This window comes from Barbatula barbatula, assembly GCF_947034865.1.
Source record: "Barbatula barbatula genome assembly, chromosome: 10".
NCBI classification, from domain to species: domain Eukaryota; kingdom Metazoa; phylum Chordata; class Actinopteri; order Cypriniformes; family Nemacheilidae; genus Barbatula; species Barbatula barbatula.
The window spans coordinates 4309611-4322919 of NC_136773.1; the positions used below are offsets into that span (position 1 = coordinate 4309611).

Below are 13309 nucleotides of genomic sequence, written 5' to 3' on the forward strand. Positions count from 1 at the left end.
TGCAATGACTGGACCAGGGCTGGGTCACATTTCCACACAGATTTTTCTTGGGCCACTCAAGAAATATCCAACTGACAATTAACATAATAAAAAAGTAAATTATGTTTTATTAGTATTATCTATTAAATAATGATCTTTCAATTTAATCACAGAACTGTAAATAATTATGAATGCAATGAACCATGATTACTCAATATATCAGCCCAACCAAAAAAATAACTCCTCTTACCGGGCCTGGATTGGACTAATAGTTTAGGGTTCTGAGACAGTATAGCAAAAATATTTATGAAACATATTTCCAAACCTGGGATGTAGAAAAAATATTTATGAATATGTCTATGAAAGCAATATAGGAAACCCAAAGTGTGTGTGTGACAGATTGTCTGCATGGCACAGATGGAGCTTGGTTTGGTTCATTTGGTTTTGTCTCCATCTAGTGCTAAAGCACCAAACTGCATTTAGTGTCACATCAAATTTTGTTCTAGCATTTTATTTGTTGGACTAATGCAGATTTGTATGTGACTACTGTAAACTAATTAAACATTTATTGTGTTTACAATTGAAAAAAATAAGGATTGTACAATTAGCAATTACGGTGATAATAGAAAACATTAGATGTAGACATGTATGGTAACATTTCCCCTTTTTAACACAGAATCTAATAACACTATTTACTTTTCAAAATGTGTATTGGTCATTCTCAGAAAACAATTGAAAAATGTAAGATGGATGCATTTTTGTAACAGGACTGAAAGTAACAGGACTGAGTTTTTAGCTTAAAATTAACCAACAAATGAAAACCCAAATGGTTAACATGCTAATAACATGTGGACATTCAGCAAATTGTAGTAATTTTCCATACAAAAATCAAATATCTCCCAAGACATAGTTTAGGTAACAGGATCGTATGTTGTTGAGATGGACCTTCTTAACCCCAGGCATAGTTTAAGAATAATAAAATATAGAAAATATAGAAAAATAATCAAAAATCAACTTTTGTTTTTCACATGGCACATTTTAAGGTTTTCACAGGTGAGGATGTAGAGTAACTGGACTGAGGGAAAACCTGGGACACAACTACAAATGTGTAATATTTCCAAAAGATTTTTAAAATATTAAGCACAGATAAAATATGGAAATACTATTAAAACAAAAATGATTTTTGAAGGAGTTCAAATGTATTTTTCATGGGGAAGTATAATGCTAAATAGTGGGGACATACAATAAATGCAATTATTCCGTGTTCTGGCAGTTTTTATAAATTTTACATTAAATTTGTTGTAAGGTTAATGTGCAGAACACTTTGGTTATTAACAGGCATTAGTAAAACGATATGGTTAAAGTTCCTTGATCAATAGTTTATTAAACATCTCTAATGGTGCGTTAATGTAATTTGTTTCTAGGAATGGTTCAGTCCTCCGCCAAGAGGGGGCGCTGTAATGAAACCAGCTCAACACAAAAAGAAGTTCACGCATGCGCACATCGCATTGTTTCCAGTCTTTTCGACCGAGACACAAGGAGTATTTGTCTTTGTTATCAGCCGTAAAGTGCTATAGAAACTTTAAGATGGAGCTAGAAGGTGGCACGTATGGGCCTGGGTTTGTGGGCATTAGATTCTGTCAAGAGTGGTGAGTTTATAATTTTATTTTGATAAGTTGGGTGTTTATGTGTCATGTATCAGATCAGCTACGCGTGTGAGAAGTAGAAGTCTCATGTGAATGTTTGTCTTTTTTGCAGTAATAACATGTTGTATCCTAAAGAGGATAAAGAAAATCGCATTCTTCTCTACGCTGTAAGTTGTTTGCCATAATAAAAGCTATATGGTTGTTTACAGAATGTGGCTTTTATTAACAAAAACATATAACCTCAAAGTTAAACTTTTAAACTGTATTTTTTTCAGTGCAGGAATTGTGATTATCAACAGGAAGCTGACAACAGTTGCATTTATGTCAACAAAATCACCCACGAGGTTGAGTGAGTATTTTCAGAGTTTTTGTCAGATATTATATTTATTTTTATAAAACGCAATGATATACACAACATGGACACAAAAGGAAAAATATATCAATCTAAATTATATTAAACAAAGATATCAGTCACAATTTTATAGTTTTATTTAATAAACACTGCATTTAGGAATTTATAGTCTGTCTGATATGTGACCTGTGTTTTGACTTGCATAACCTGATATGTTTTGCTTATAGTCAATATTTTCTTGTACAGTGCTTTGTAACAATGGAAATTGTAAAAAGCGCTATATAAATAAAGTTGACTTGACATTTATGTATAAAAACATATACAGTGAGGGACAAGATTGTAGGCCTACACAAGGCTGGAATGGGCTATAAGATTATGACCAAGAAGTATTGAAACATTTATCACAGATCAACTTTGGCTTTTCAATTTCTTTACCTGCTTATTTAGTTTTGTTTGCTGCTGACCACTGGCATACAGGGACTGAAATATTTTCTAAATTTAAATTGGACAGATCTTCACAATGCACCACAAAGAGAGATGAAATACACCACAAAGAGTTATGAGTTTTAACATAAAAGATAAAAAGCTTGTTGTCGGCAGAAATCCTTTCCAAAAATCCTTTGCAAAAACTAATTTAAAGAATAAACGTGAAATTGTTTCAAGATTAGATTTATAGAATGTGCATTGTGAAGATCTGTCCAATTTAAATTTAGAAAATATTTATTTGTCAGGTATCTAAAACTGGATTGAATGCAAATAGTACATAAATGTAGAAGGACCCTGTCAGTCCCTGTATGCAAGTGGTCAGTAGCAAACACAATTTAATATGTAGGTAAAGAAATTGAAAAGCCAAAGTTGATCCGTGATAAATGTGAGTCGAAAGTAGTTTCAATACTGATGGATTTTTAACAAGACAAGGTTTCTAAGCACTTACCTTTAAATCCCTGTTTGGTCATTTCTCCCAGTGAACTCACACAGATTATTGCAGATGTTGCCCAGGATCCAACATTGCCCCGGACAGAGGACCATCCGTGCCCCAAGTAAGTGTTGAACATTCTTTTACCCTCGTGCAACACACTTGCATTTCTTTAAAATGAAGTCAAACAATTGCTAATCTTACTAGTACAAGTGCATTTTGTTGTTTTTTATTTGGCTAGTAATTTTTAATCTTATGTTGAAAGTTTTATGAAGCTACCATGAATACTTGGATATTACTATATTACTAATACAATATATAATTACTGCTGTTGTTGACTATAGCTAACAATATTGTTTATTATTCATATTAGTCCTAGTAGTAGTCTTAATAGTAGCATTTATACTTAATCTTTTGCAACCCCCAGATGCACAGTTTTGTTGGACTGTTTTGTAACACCGTTTTCTTTTTTTAGGTGTGGCCATAAGGAGGCAGTGTTCTTCCAGTCTCACAGTATGAAAGCTGAGGTAATAACAAACACAACCTCTGTTTGCTGCTGTTGTTTAGCCATAGTACCACAACAAGACTCCAGTGTGTCTGTGATGATGACTGTCTGCTGAACAGTGTTTTAAACACAGAACACTGTTGTTCATATTTACTGCACTTTATACCGTGGGAATTGACTTTAACTTTTTGCACATTCAGTCGACATGTTTTATCATCCCTAATGTGTACCATATGGTAATGTGTTGTAAAAATGAATTGAGAATTGTTCAATTAATATATGAACAGTTTATGTTCATACTGATTTGCTATATTCATTATGCAAATCTTTTTAATTTCATACTTTGTTTGAAGATATCAAAGTTTTACATTTATGCAGGCATTTGTTTTTTGTCACATGAATAAATATGATTTTATAATGAAGTCAGTGTTTTGATTGGCAAATATTATTACAGTTATATGACTCTTTATAATCTGGCTCCTCGTTGACCATTTATACAGCAATGTCACGTTTAACACAAAAGTGTGAGATTTATGAGCTGCTTGTTGACATATCCTGTCAAATTCTGCATTGCAGGATGCCATGAGGCTTTACTATGTCTGCACTGCTCCACACTGTGGCCACAGATGGACAGAGTGAGAAGATAAAGCAGAGAATGACAAAAGCAAACCGCTGGATGTTAAAGGATGGGGCGTGGTGTGCTTTTGTGTCACTGTTATTCCATTCCAGAACAAGTTTAGACATAAATTTAAAGTCTGAATGTATTGATTGGGAACTCGAATATGTTTCTAATGCATTTATAAATTATATGCTGGATTTTATGTTTTGCTTATCCTTTTAAGCAACAGATTTCAAACCACAAATGACAGCATGCATTGGGAGACTCATCCTTTTCCCAGTTTGTTTATAGTTGGTCATTTTATTTTTAAATAGTGTCTTTTTGAAGTTTGTAATAAAAAATAAAAAGAGGAGTTGGTTCTGTTTGTGTAACATTTTCTTAGGATCAGTGGAATGCGGAAACAGAGGCACTAAAATGTATATGAACTCACGTGTATGCAGGAATGTAATTGCATAAGAGGGAAACACAAAACTAGGCATTTTTCTGTCAGGTGCAAGATGCGTAAAACAGGATAAACGTTTATTATGTGGACACGGTGATTTGGTTCACAACAAACTTCCGCTGTGTGAACAATATTATTTAAAATATGTTTTTAAAGGTGCCCATGGTGTATACAAGTTGTGGTTCCGCATTATGTGTTTGAAGAACAGATATTACAGTTTATGTGTCTGTGGGCCTTACCGGTTTTTGGCACTTCAAAATGTACTTACCAAGCTCGACAAGTCATTTCTGTTCTTTTAGCAATGACTAAACAAGCACCTCTTCATACCGGCATTTCCATGATGACCTGTAAAAGATGCGCGATCACTTGCATCACATTTTCTTTGAATAGGCTGCTCGCGCCCAGATTTCCTGCACGCGCTGGGTTGCGAGCGCAAGGAAAGTACGCGGAAGCTCGCGAACGCGTTTGTTCCGCTCCCTCCCTGTCAATCAAACGGAGAAACTTTGGTCATGTCACAATCTAAGTTATTTATTGTCACCGGTCCTAAAGCGAAGTTATTAGTCTTGCGTTAGTCACTGTCTGATATGGACGGACGCGCGCCAAGAGCAACTGTGAACACGAGCGCAGGTGAGAAAGAAGATCTGCTCGTCCATGTATAATCGAGCAGACACTCAGAAAAGTCTGATGTAATCTGATGTGTTGTTTCTCAGGGCGTGTGGTCCCACGCAGCGGCTGGAAGGCTGTGAATCCTCGGATCAGGACTGAAATGAAGGGTCCAGCTCAGACTGTGATCGTGCACCACACAGCACTCTGGTCCTGCATCCAGCCGCGTGACAGTCTCTCTCAACTCGCGCACATCCAGAACATGCACATGCACGAGCGGGGATTTGACGATATCGGTTACAAGTAAGATTAATAAAACAGAATGTGTTCATTGCTTTCATTACAATGTGGGAAATAAATTACGTGACATCCTAAACAACTATTTTTTTAAGTAAAGGTGTAACAAATTTTCCTATGTATTAACATAGAAATATTGTGATAAACTGTGCTTGTGATGCATAGTAAATTTGTGTTTGCCATGGTTTTACTACTAACATACAAAAAACGTGTATTATTTGTGTTCGCATTGCAGTAAATATAGCTATTTATATAATGATCAAGATCATAGACGTGTATGGTCATTTTTATTGTATTATGTAAAATGATGGTGTATATAAAAGTGGTAAAAACTCAGTACTTTATCACAAGTAGCAATTATATTGACGTCTGTAGTGACTGTCATATAGGTGCTGCAACCGTTTTTAAAAGAATGTGAAACATCGTGTAGACAGTTTAGTAATAGTTTTATGCCGCATTTAATCTTACAATTGTTTGATAACGAATGCACACTTACGCATGTCTGTATCAAGTTTTCTGATCTCTGGAGATGGGACGGTGTATGAAGGACGCGGATGGGGAGTTGTAGGAGCTCATGCAAAAGGACACAACTTTGATTCTGTTGGCATTGCCTTCATGGGAAACTTTAATGGTGAGAGCACGTTATCGCTTTCGTTTTCACGTTGTACATTGTTCTGTTGACACTAGACTTAGGCCCGTGTTATAGTATTAGACGTGTGCTGGTTGTGTTTGCAGATGAATTGCCCCATGGTGCTTCACTGACTGCTCTGCACAGACTTCTGCATGCTGGACAGCTTTACGGACATTTGCTGCACGAATTTGTGCTCGTGGGACACAGAGATGTGGGAAAAACTGAATGTCCGGGGGAACATTTATACTCAGCACTACCCAAACTAAAAGACCAATTAAAAATCTCGGACTGACCCTTTCCCAAAATATTTGTTGATTTGAATTCCTGCTGTATTTATTGCAGTGAGAATGTGTATAGTTGTCTGTGTATTAAAGGAATTTAACGTGTTTATTTTGGTCTCAGTTCTGTGTGTGTCTATGTCCACTTCTCTAATAGGATACTTGCTCCTCCCCTACATCCCGACTCGCACTTTACGATCCTCTGACTCTTGCCTTCTCGTTGTCCCTCGGCATCGCCTTGCTTCAATGGGGGGCCGATCATTTAGTGTTGTTGCACCCAAAATGTGGAACTTTCTCCCCCGATCTCTCTGTTCTGTTAACACTATCTCTGAATTCAAATCCATGCTCAAAACTCACCTTTTTTCAGAATGTCACAATTCATAATTATTATTTCTATTTTTTATGTGCTGCCCATTCACCTAATTCTTATACTGTTGTTTTGTCTGCTGTCTTTGTCAACCGCTTTTTTGTTGTTGTTTGTTTATTGTAAAGTGTCCTTGAGCTCTGGAAAGGCGCTATATAAATAAAACGTATTATTATTATTATTAGTTCAAATATAGAGTATTTTAAAGTCTTGTGAGCCTTATTAAAGCCCCATGGTAACTGAATTTTCCCCATGTATTGTGTCATATCATGAATGTTGAGCTAGTTTTTAACTCATTTAGATGGACTCATAAGTATAATCTGAGAATTAGAAACCAATAACCAAACAAGCACAAAATTAATTTAATCAGTAGGCCTACGATGTTATTTAATTCTGAGAATTGGTTTGTTCTATTATGTCTGCATTTTACGTGTCATATACACAAATACATTTATAGTTTTTTACCAATTATGCTGCTTTGTCTAGGTCAGCGGTTCCCAAACTTTTTTTCCTGCGCACCCCCTTCTATGTCCCAACAGGGTTGGCGCACCCCCAATCCCCACTTAAAAAAAAAACGCAACAAAGATTTGTTTTATCGCCATATAAAGACTCATGTTTAATCATGCGCAAAAAAACAAAACACGCATGACAATAACATCAACAAAATTTCAATATAATACAACAAAGCTACGCACAAGCTTCCACTTTTAAGAGGACGAGTGACAGACACAGGCTCAGTAACAGAAAGCACGGTTATTTTCAGCCGCGTAAAAGAAACATTGCAGCAATAGGCCAGGCCTATTAAATGACCGTGGAGCTAGCATCATCATCATCATAACACAACTGTTATGGAAATTAGAATGACGGTACCTTGAATTACATTGCAATGAAGTTACAAACGATCCACAACATTAAAGAGATTAGGCTCCGAAATAGATAAAATAGGCCTAGGCTAAATAAAAACGAGGATCAATCTGAAACTTTTCAAGTGCGACAATAAAATGAGCCTAGCGGCTGCAGTGCATGAAAGAAGAGCAGTGTAGAAACGTAGAAGAAGACAGCTGCAGTCTTCTTCTACGTTTCTATCAAAAACTAATAAATTATAGTTTTTTATTTAAAATAAAAGCGATTACAAAGGAAATGTTTACTGTTCATGTTTTTTTATTGTATGGAAAAATCCCACTTAAAAAAACAGATCGCCATTACATTTTTCCTCTCGCGCACCCCCTGGTGGCAGCTCGCGTACCCCTGGGGGTGCGCGTACCACACTTTGGGAATCCCTGGTCTAGGTGAATAGAGGCTGTTCAAGTTCCGTCTATTCGCAAATGATACAAAAAAAGCTTTCTCCCTTTCTGTCTGTTAATCTTACTTGTGTTATTAATAGTAATTCATGTTATAAATATACATATTGTGTTTCATGAAAACGCATGTACTGTTATAAACAATTCTTTAGTTTTCTCTATTTGTGTCATGTATTGTTCCAACGTTTTCCTGCTTTAAATTTTAAGTAGCTTTCAACTTGGCTTTACAAGTATTTTCTTACAGTTTTAAATATTGTGAGTGGTAAGTGAATATATCTTAAAATTGAGTCGAAATAACTTGAACAAAGTTGAATTAGCTTATTTTGAGGTGTAAGTACTGTCAAAAAAACTTGAAATTACTTGTAATGCCAAGTTGGTTATACATACAAAGGCAGCAAAGAATGGTTTACAGTGAAATAGTCAATTAAGCAAAAAATTACACTATGTAAAATTATAGTTTATGGAATAAGATACCTTCAAGCCATTCTCAAGAGATCAGGCTTCTTGTCCAACCTCAGTTGTTTGTTTACTCACTTCTCCAAGTGTTTTCGTATCTGTGCTCCTTTGCACAACGCTAATTTTGCCTCCCTCGTTCTTGACAGGCATTCAGCCAAATGAATGTGTAAACAGAGGGGAAGGGCAGGAGCTGAGAGGCGGTCTAGGTGAAGGAGGCTTGAGTTTCACGAGCTTCCGAAGTGTTAAAATTGAACCTTTGAGTTCATTGATCAGTCAGAGAGATTGACTGTGCGGGAAACTATCAGATCTTTTCATCCAAGCACTTTCTAAAGAATGAATACACGGTATCTTGGGCTGGTGCACGGTGAAGCGCAGGTGCCGCTTTGTTTCAACTTGAACTTTCAAGTACTTTGCTAGTGTTTTCTATTCGTGCTCTGTATTGTTCTACATGGAGGAGGTAAAAACCCCCGTGAGTTTTTTTCACAAGTCTTCCTTCAGCATTAGCAGCTTACTGCTCCGACAAGAGCGCGTGATGAGCGACTGTGGCCGCGCGTCCGACGCGCCACACTTGCGTGCCGCGAACCCCCCCGCTCGCTCCCGCCAACCCGCTGGAGATAGCGGAGAATTTTCCGATTTTAATGGAAGATCCGAAAAGCCAAGGCGTAATGAAGCGACCGGACACGGTACAAAAGGAGAAACGGGGTGTGGGGGTGTTGGAGAGACAAAAAGCCAAGCAGCAAATGATAAGGACAAGAAGAACAAATCCGAAAAACCACCGTTTAGTTATAATGCGCTCATCATGATGGCCATCCGCCAGAGCCCGGAGAGACGGCTCACCCTCAACGGCATCTATGAGTTCATCATGGGCAACTTCCCATACTACAGAGAAAACAGACAGGGCTGGCAGAACTCCATCCGACATAACCTGAGCCTCAACAAGTGTTTCGTGAAGGTCCCGAGACATTACGATGACCCGGGAAAGGGCAACTACTGGATGCTGGACCCATCCAGTGATGATGTGTTCATAGGCGGTACTACGGGTAAACTCAGGCGCCGCTCCACAGCTGCCTCCCGAGCCAAGCTGGCCATGAAGAGAGGCGCGCGACTGTCCTCCAACACGACCACAGGACTGGCGTTTGCGGGATCTTTTTATTGGCCCGTTGCGCCTTTCATGACCCTCCAGCATCCTCACCCTAACCCGGCAGTAACACCTTACATTGGTGCTCACCACAACAATTACGCAGCGTCGGTTTTGTCCCAGAGTTCACATCACTATAGTGCCGGTGCTCAAAGACTTCTCCAGTCGGGTCAGGAGGCAGCTTATTATGGGACGGGCGGTAACCAGTATATTACGGGACAGCGCCGGCACCCTCAGCAGAATAAACCCACCTCCTCTTTTACAACAGCCTCTGTTCCTCTGTCTCTCTCCACTCCATGCTCTTTTAATTTACTCTCTAATCAGTCCAGTTACTTTTACTCGCACCAGGTGCCTCACGCGGCCGGACTTTCCCCGTGGACGCAGGAGGAATCTTATCTCTGCAAAACATCTCCTTCTGGACAGTTTTTCCCTGGAAAACCCTCTCCTTCTGAATACATCGGAGGACTATGCACAGACATGAACAATTATTTATCACCTTTTAACACAGCCAGCTCCCTGCACTGAAGTGTAGTCTGGCATTCGTTTTGCCTTGAAGAAGCAGCTGTCAAATATCATGAATAACTAAAATAGAAAATGTAAAAGCCTAAACTGTCATTTTATAATTGCTTTTAGCAGCAAAAAAATGTTGGTGCTATGGTTCAGCAAGGCCAGAAAACAAGCATTTATTTCTTAAAACAACTTTTTCTCATCTTTTTGTAGTCTGAACATGCTTCCACAGAACAGAAACGTTCTGCAATTGTTAAAGGTCCATTGTGGAACCGACCAAGAACCTTTTTAAAATCTATAATTGTTTTAAATTTAAAAAGTGTTATGGGGTTTGTTATTTTTATTACATCTGCAAAAATGCAAAATTAATTAAGCATTTTATCTATTAATTATTTCCTTGAGGCTAAACAATTTCAATTGTTTTCAGTTTAAGAGTTTTTATTTATCAAAAAGCAATAGGACAAGTCACCTGTCAGGCTTCAGGCATCATGTTTCGTTTTGACTCTAAATGTTACTGTTATAATAGCTAATGTGGGCACTTTTTTAAAAGCCTCTGTGTAGTTGGATAAGATGTAGCACATGTAAAAATAACTGCATGATTCTCTCTGATGCTTTTCCACGTGTCAGGTGTCTTCGTAATGTTTACATTTATAGTCAGTTAGTTATAGGTGGCACTACAATAAGGACAAACTACATTATTTAATAAGATAATCATTTCAAAACATGGCTGGCGATTTTTGTCTTTGCCCAAACCCATGTATTTGCTAAAATGAAAGAAATAAATGTTTCGAAGCAACAGACTTTTGTTTTATCAATTGTTTCTTATAAATGATTTATTTTGTAGAGAAATCTGAAACAAAATTGCAGCCATTACAAATAAGTATATATTAAATGAAGATATACAGCCTATAACGATTTCAATAAACCTTTGCCTTATTCAAATCATTTATTAATCTCCAAAATATGTAAGAAAGATCAGAGTATACATTTTATTTTCATGCATGTAGTCAACTGATCTAAAAATCAGAAAATCAGCACCTTGATATAAATATCTAAAACTCTGTTAAATTGATATATTAATCTTTATTTTGTAAGTCACTATATATGCACACATAACAGAAGTTACTTAATAGGGTGTGCAACTACAGCTGTCCAACCAGATCCTCCTTAAAACCTCATCTCATGAATGAGATAATTGACAGATTGAATACTTATACTGAGGAGATCAAAAGGCTATCAAGTAAATGTAAAAAATACATGTTATGTGAATTGTGAGTTCAGCTTCAGTCTATAGACAGGATAAAAAGATAAAGTTATTTTCCTCTAATCTCCCGCTTCTCTCTCTCTTACACACACACACACACACACACAGAATGTCGGATGCTCCCTAGAGTGCGATCACAACCTCAGCCCAGTAATGAAGTGGATCTCCTTTTTCAAATGGCCGAGAAGCAGAGAGATAAAAAGAGATGATAAGGGGAAGTCAGAGAGAAAGAAAGAAAATCAACCACAGCACGCTGGAAATAAAAATCACTTTCATCAGATTACACCACTTCAAATAGACACAAGTGGTTTTTCACATTTGAACAAGTTGCGGTGATTGAGTGAGTCAGATTAAAAGTGTTGCCCTTGAACCAAGGAAACCAATGACACATCTCATCCCACAGAATAATCGATCTATAGCAGATCTTATGTGCCCCCATCACTCACCCGTCAGGGATTCTTTGCTGTCTCAAAAATAACTTTAAATGCAAAATTATGAACTTTTTCATAAAAAATAAGTACACAATTCAACCATCCTAGAGGATCTTGTAAGGTGAATATTATATTTATAAAGTGTCAAGAATTAGAAGACACGGATTTAAAAGGTAAACAAGGCAAGACTTTGAACACAACACAACAGGGCAAAATCAAGAATGTGATGCAATAGGTAGTTCGACAGCAGGCTTAGGAGGGAGAATACCGGTTGAGTGGGGAGGGGGGTTCTGGCCCAAGGAGGGGTGAGCTGACTGCCGTGTGCTGAAGAACCGCCCCCGGGGTGCCCGCGGCACTCTCAAGCGAGAGACACAGCATGTAAACGGGAATCCAATGCCCACAAGGACCGCAGACACCCGGAGAGCAGGCTCCCACAGGTGAGGGGAACAGTCCAGTCTGTGTGCTTGCGACCGTTAGGCAGGTGGTGAATCAGAGTTGAAGAGCAGAGGGGATGGGACAGGTGAAGGTGTCCTGGGTAGTGTCAGCTGGCCACTGATGCTTGGGTTGGCATGTGGAAAACTAACTGAAGACAAAGCTATTGTGGCAAAAAAAAAGAAAAAAAAGCCGGCGCCTGGGCAGACCAAAATGAGTGTAATAATAATCCAAAAACACTGAAGTTAAACATCCAAAAAAGGGTGAAGAATGATCCGACAGGGTAAGAGAGTTCATCCACATGACAAGTAATTCCAGAAGACAAGACTTGAGAGTAATCCACACGACAGCGCTAGAAGGTCATCAAATGACAATCACACACAGAACAGAAAAACACATGAGGATCATATAGGGAGAAAGTAACGAGAACTCCAGGTGAGGTGAATGAACGCTAACGGGAAATGAATGAGGAGACGAGGCTAACACATGCAGACACCGAGCACATGGTGAACTGTCAAAACAGAGCCGTGTGCTAGACAACACGCATACACACAGAAAGAAACAAGTGTGGCAGGCATAAAACGAGACAGACACAGTACTATACAATTTTAGCCCCGGAGGGTGATTTATTGGAGGGGTTTGGTGTAGTGACGACTTCTGGAGAGAAGGCCGTGGGGAAGTCGGCGCGTCCTCAATCCTGTGAAGTCCTGGGGGTGCTCGTGCATCAAAAGGGAAGTAGGTGAGAGTCCCGTGGAAGAAAACCGTGCTGCTGCAGATCGTCACTCGCTGGTGTCTGTAAAGGGAAAGAAACCAGAGGTTAGTCATCCGAGTCCCTGCTGAGAACAAGCTCACCCTTTCTTCTTCCTCTGCTTATAAAGGGTGAGCTTGATGGGGATCAGGTGGTGACGATCTGCAGGTGTGGCGGCTTGATTGCGCCGTTGCCTTGGCGACGCTGATTTGCCACTGGCCCGCTCGTCACACCCCCCCCCCCCCTAAGCGTTGACGTGGTACGGCGGCTCGCCCCGTACGGGACTAGGGGAGAGTGGGGGGGAGTAGGTGTTCCTGACCTTGATGTCCAAGCTGACCACATCCGGGAGAGACCGTCGGCATTGCCATGGGAGGCCCCCGCCCGATGTTTGACTGTAAAG

At 38.8% G+C, this 13309-nt stretch overlaps 3 protein-coding genes across 3 annotated transcripts; all 3 read left to right on the forward strand.

Moving 5' to 3' along the window:
* The first annotated feature begins 1483 nt into the window (after nt 1–1483).
* Nucleotides 1484–4375, forward strand: polr2i (RNA polymerase II subunit I). The gene is made up of 6 exons (XM_079465718.1): nt 1484–1628; nt 1738–1792; nt 1901–1974; nt 2943–3017; nt 3369–3420; nt 3975–4375. The coding sequence occupies exons 1-6, from the start codon at nt 1567–1569 to the stop codon at nt 4035–4037; spliced, it is 381 nt and encodes a 126-aa protein (XP_079321844.1). The 5' UTR covers nt 1484–1566; the 3' UTR covers nt 4038–4375.
* A 334-nt stretch (nt 4376–4709) lies between these two features.
* On the forward strand, nt 4710–6379 carry pglyrp5 (peptidoglycan recognition protein 5). Its single transcript, XM_079465719.1, has 4 exons — nt 4710–5086; nt 5170–5365; nt 5872–5990; nt 6095–6379. Exons 1-4 carry the CDS (start codon nt 5044–5046, stop codon nt 6280–6282), a joined length of 546 nt encoding a protein of 181 aa, XP_079321845.1. The 5' UTR covers nt 4710–5043; the 3' UTR covers nt 6283–6379.
* A 2458-nt stretch (nt 6380–8837) lies between these two features.
* foxg1c (forkhead box G1c) lies at nt 8838–10052 on the forward strand (the record flags this gene model as incomplete). Its single annotated transcript, XM_079465337.1, has 1 exon — nt 8838–10052. One exon carries the CDS (start codon nt 8838–8840, stop codon nt 10050–10052), a length of 1215 nt encoding a protein of 404 aa, XP_079321463.1.
* Nucleotides 10053–13309: the final 3257 nt, after the last annotated feature.

What these genes read in the sequence shown, in the direction of transcription:
- polr2i (XM_079465718.1), top strand. Translation starts at nt 1,567, where the DNA reads ATGGAGCTAGAAGGTGGCACGTATGGGCCTGGGTTTGTGGGCATTAGA. An exon ending in GAGGACCATCCGTGCCCCAA is followed by an intron (nt 3,018 to 3,368) that starts GTAAGTGTTGAA and finishes TTCTTTTTTTAG; the next exon opens with GTGTGGCCATAAGGAGGCAG. An exon ending in CTCACAGTATGAAAGCTGAG is followed by an intron (nt 3,421 to 3,974) that starts GTAATAACAAAC and finishes TCTGCATTGCAG; the next exon opens with GATGCCATGAGGCTTTACTA.
- pglyrp5 (XM_079465719.1), top strand. Translation starts at nt 5,044, where the DNA reads ATGGACGGACGCGCGCCAAGAGCAACTGTGAACACGAGCGCAG. An exon ending in TTTGACGATATCGGTTACAA is followed by an intron (nt 5,366 to 5,871) that starts GTAAGATTAATA and finishes GTCTGTATCAAG; the next exon opens with TTTTCTGATCTCTGGAGATG. An exon ending in CTTCATGGGAAACTTTAATG is followed by an intron (nt 5,991 to 6,094) that starts GTGAGAGCACGT and finishes TTGTGTTTGCAG; the next exon opens with ATGAATTGCCCCATGGTGCT.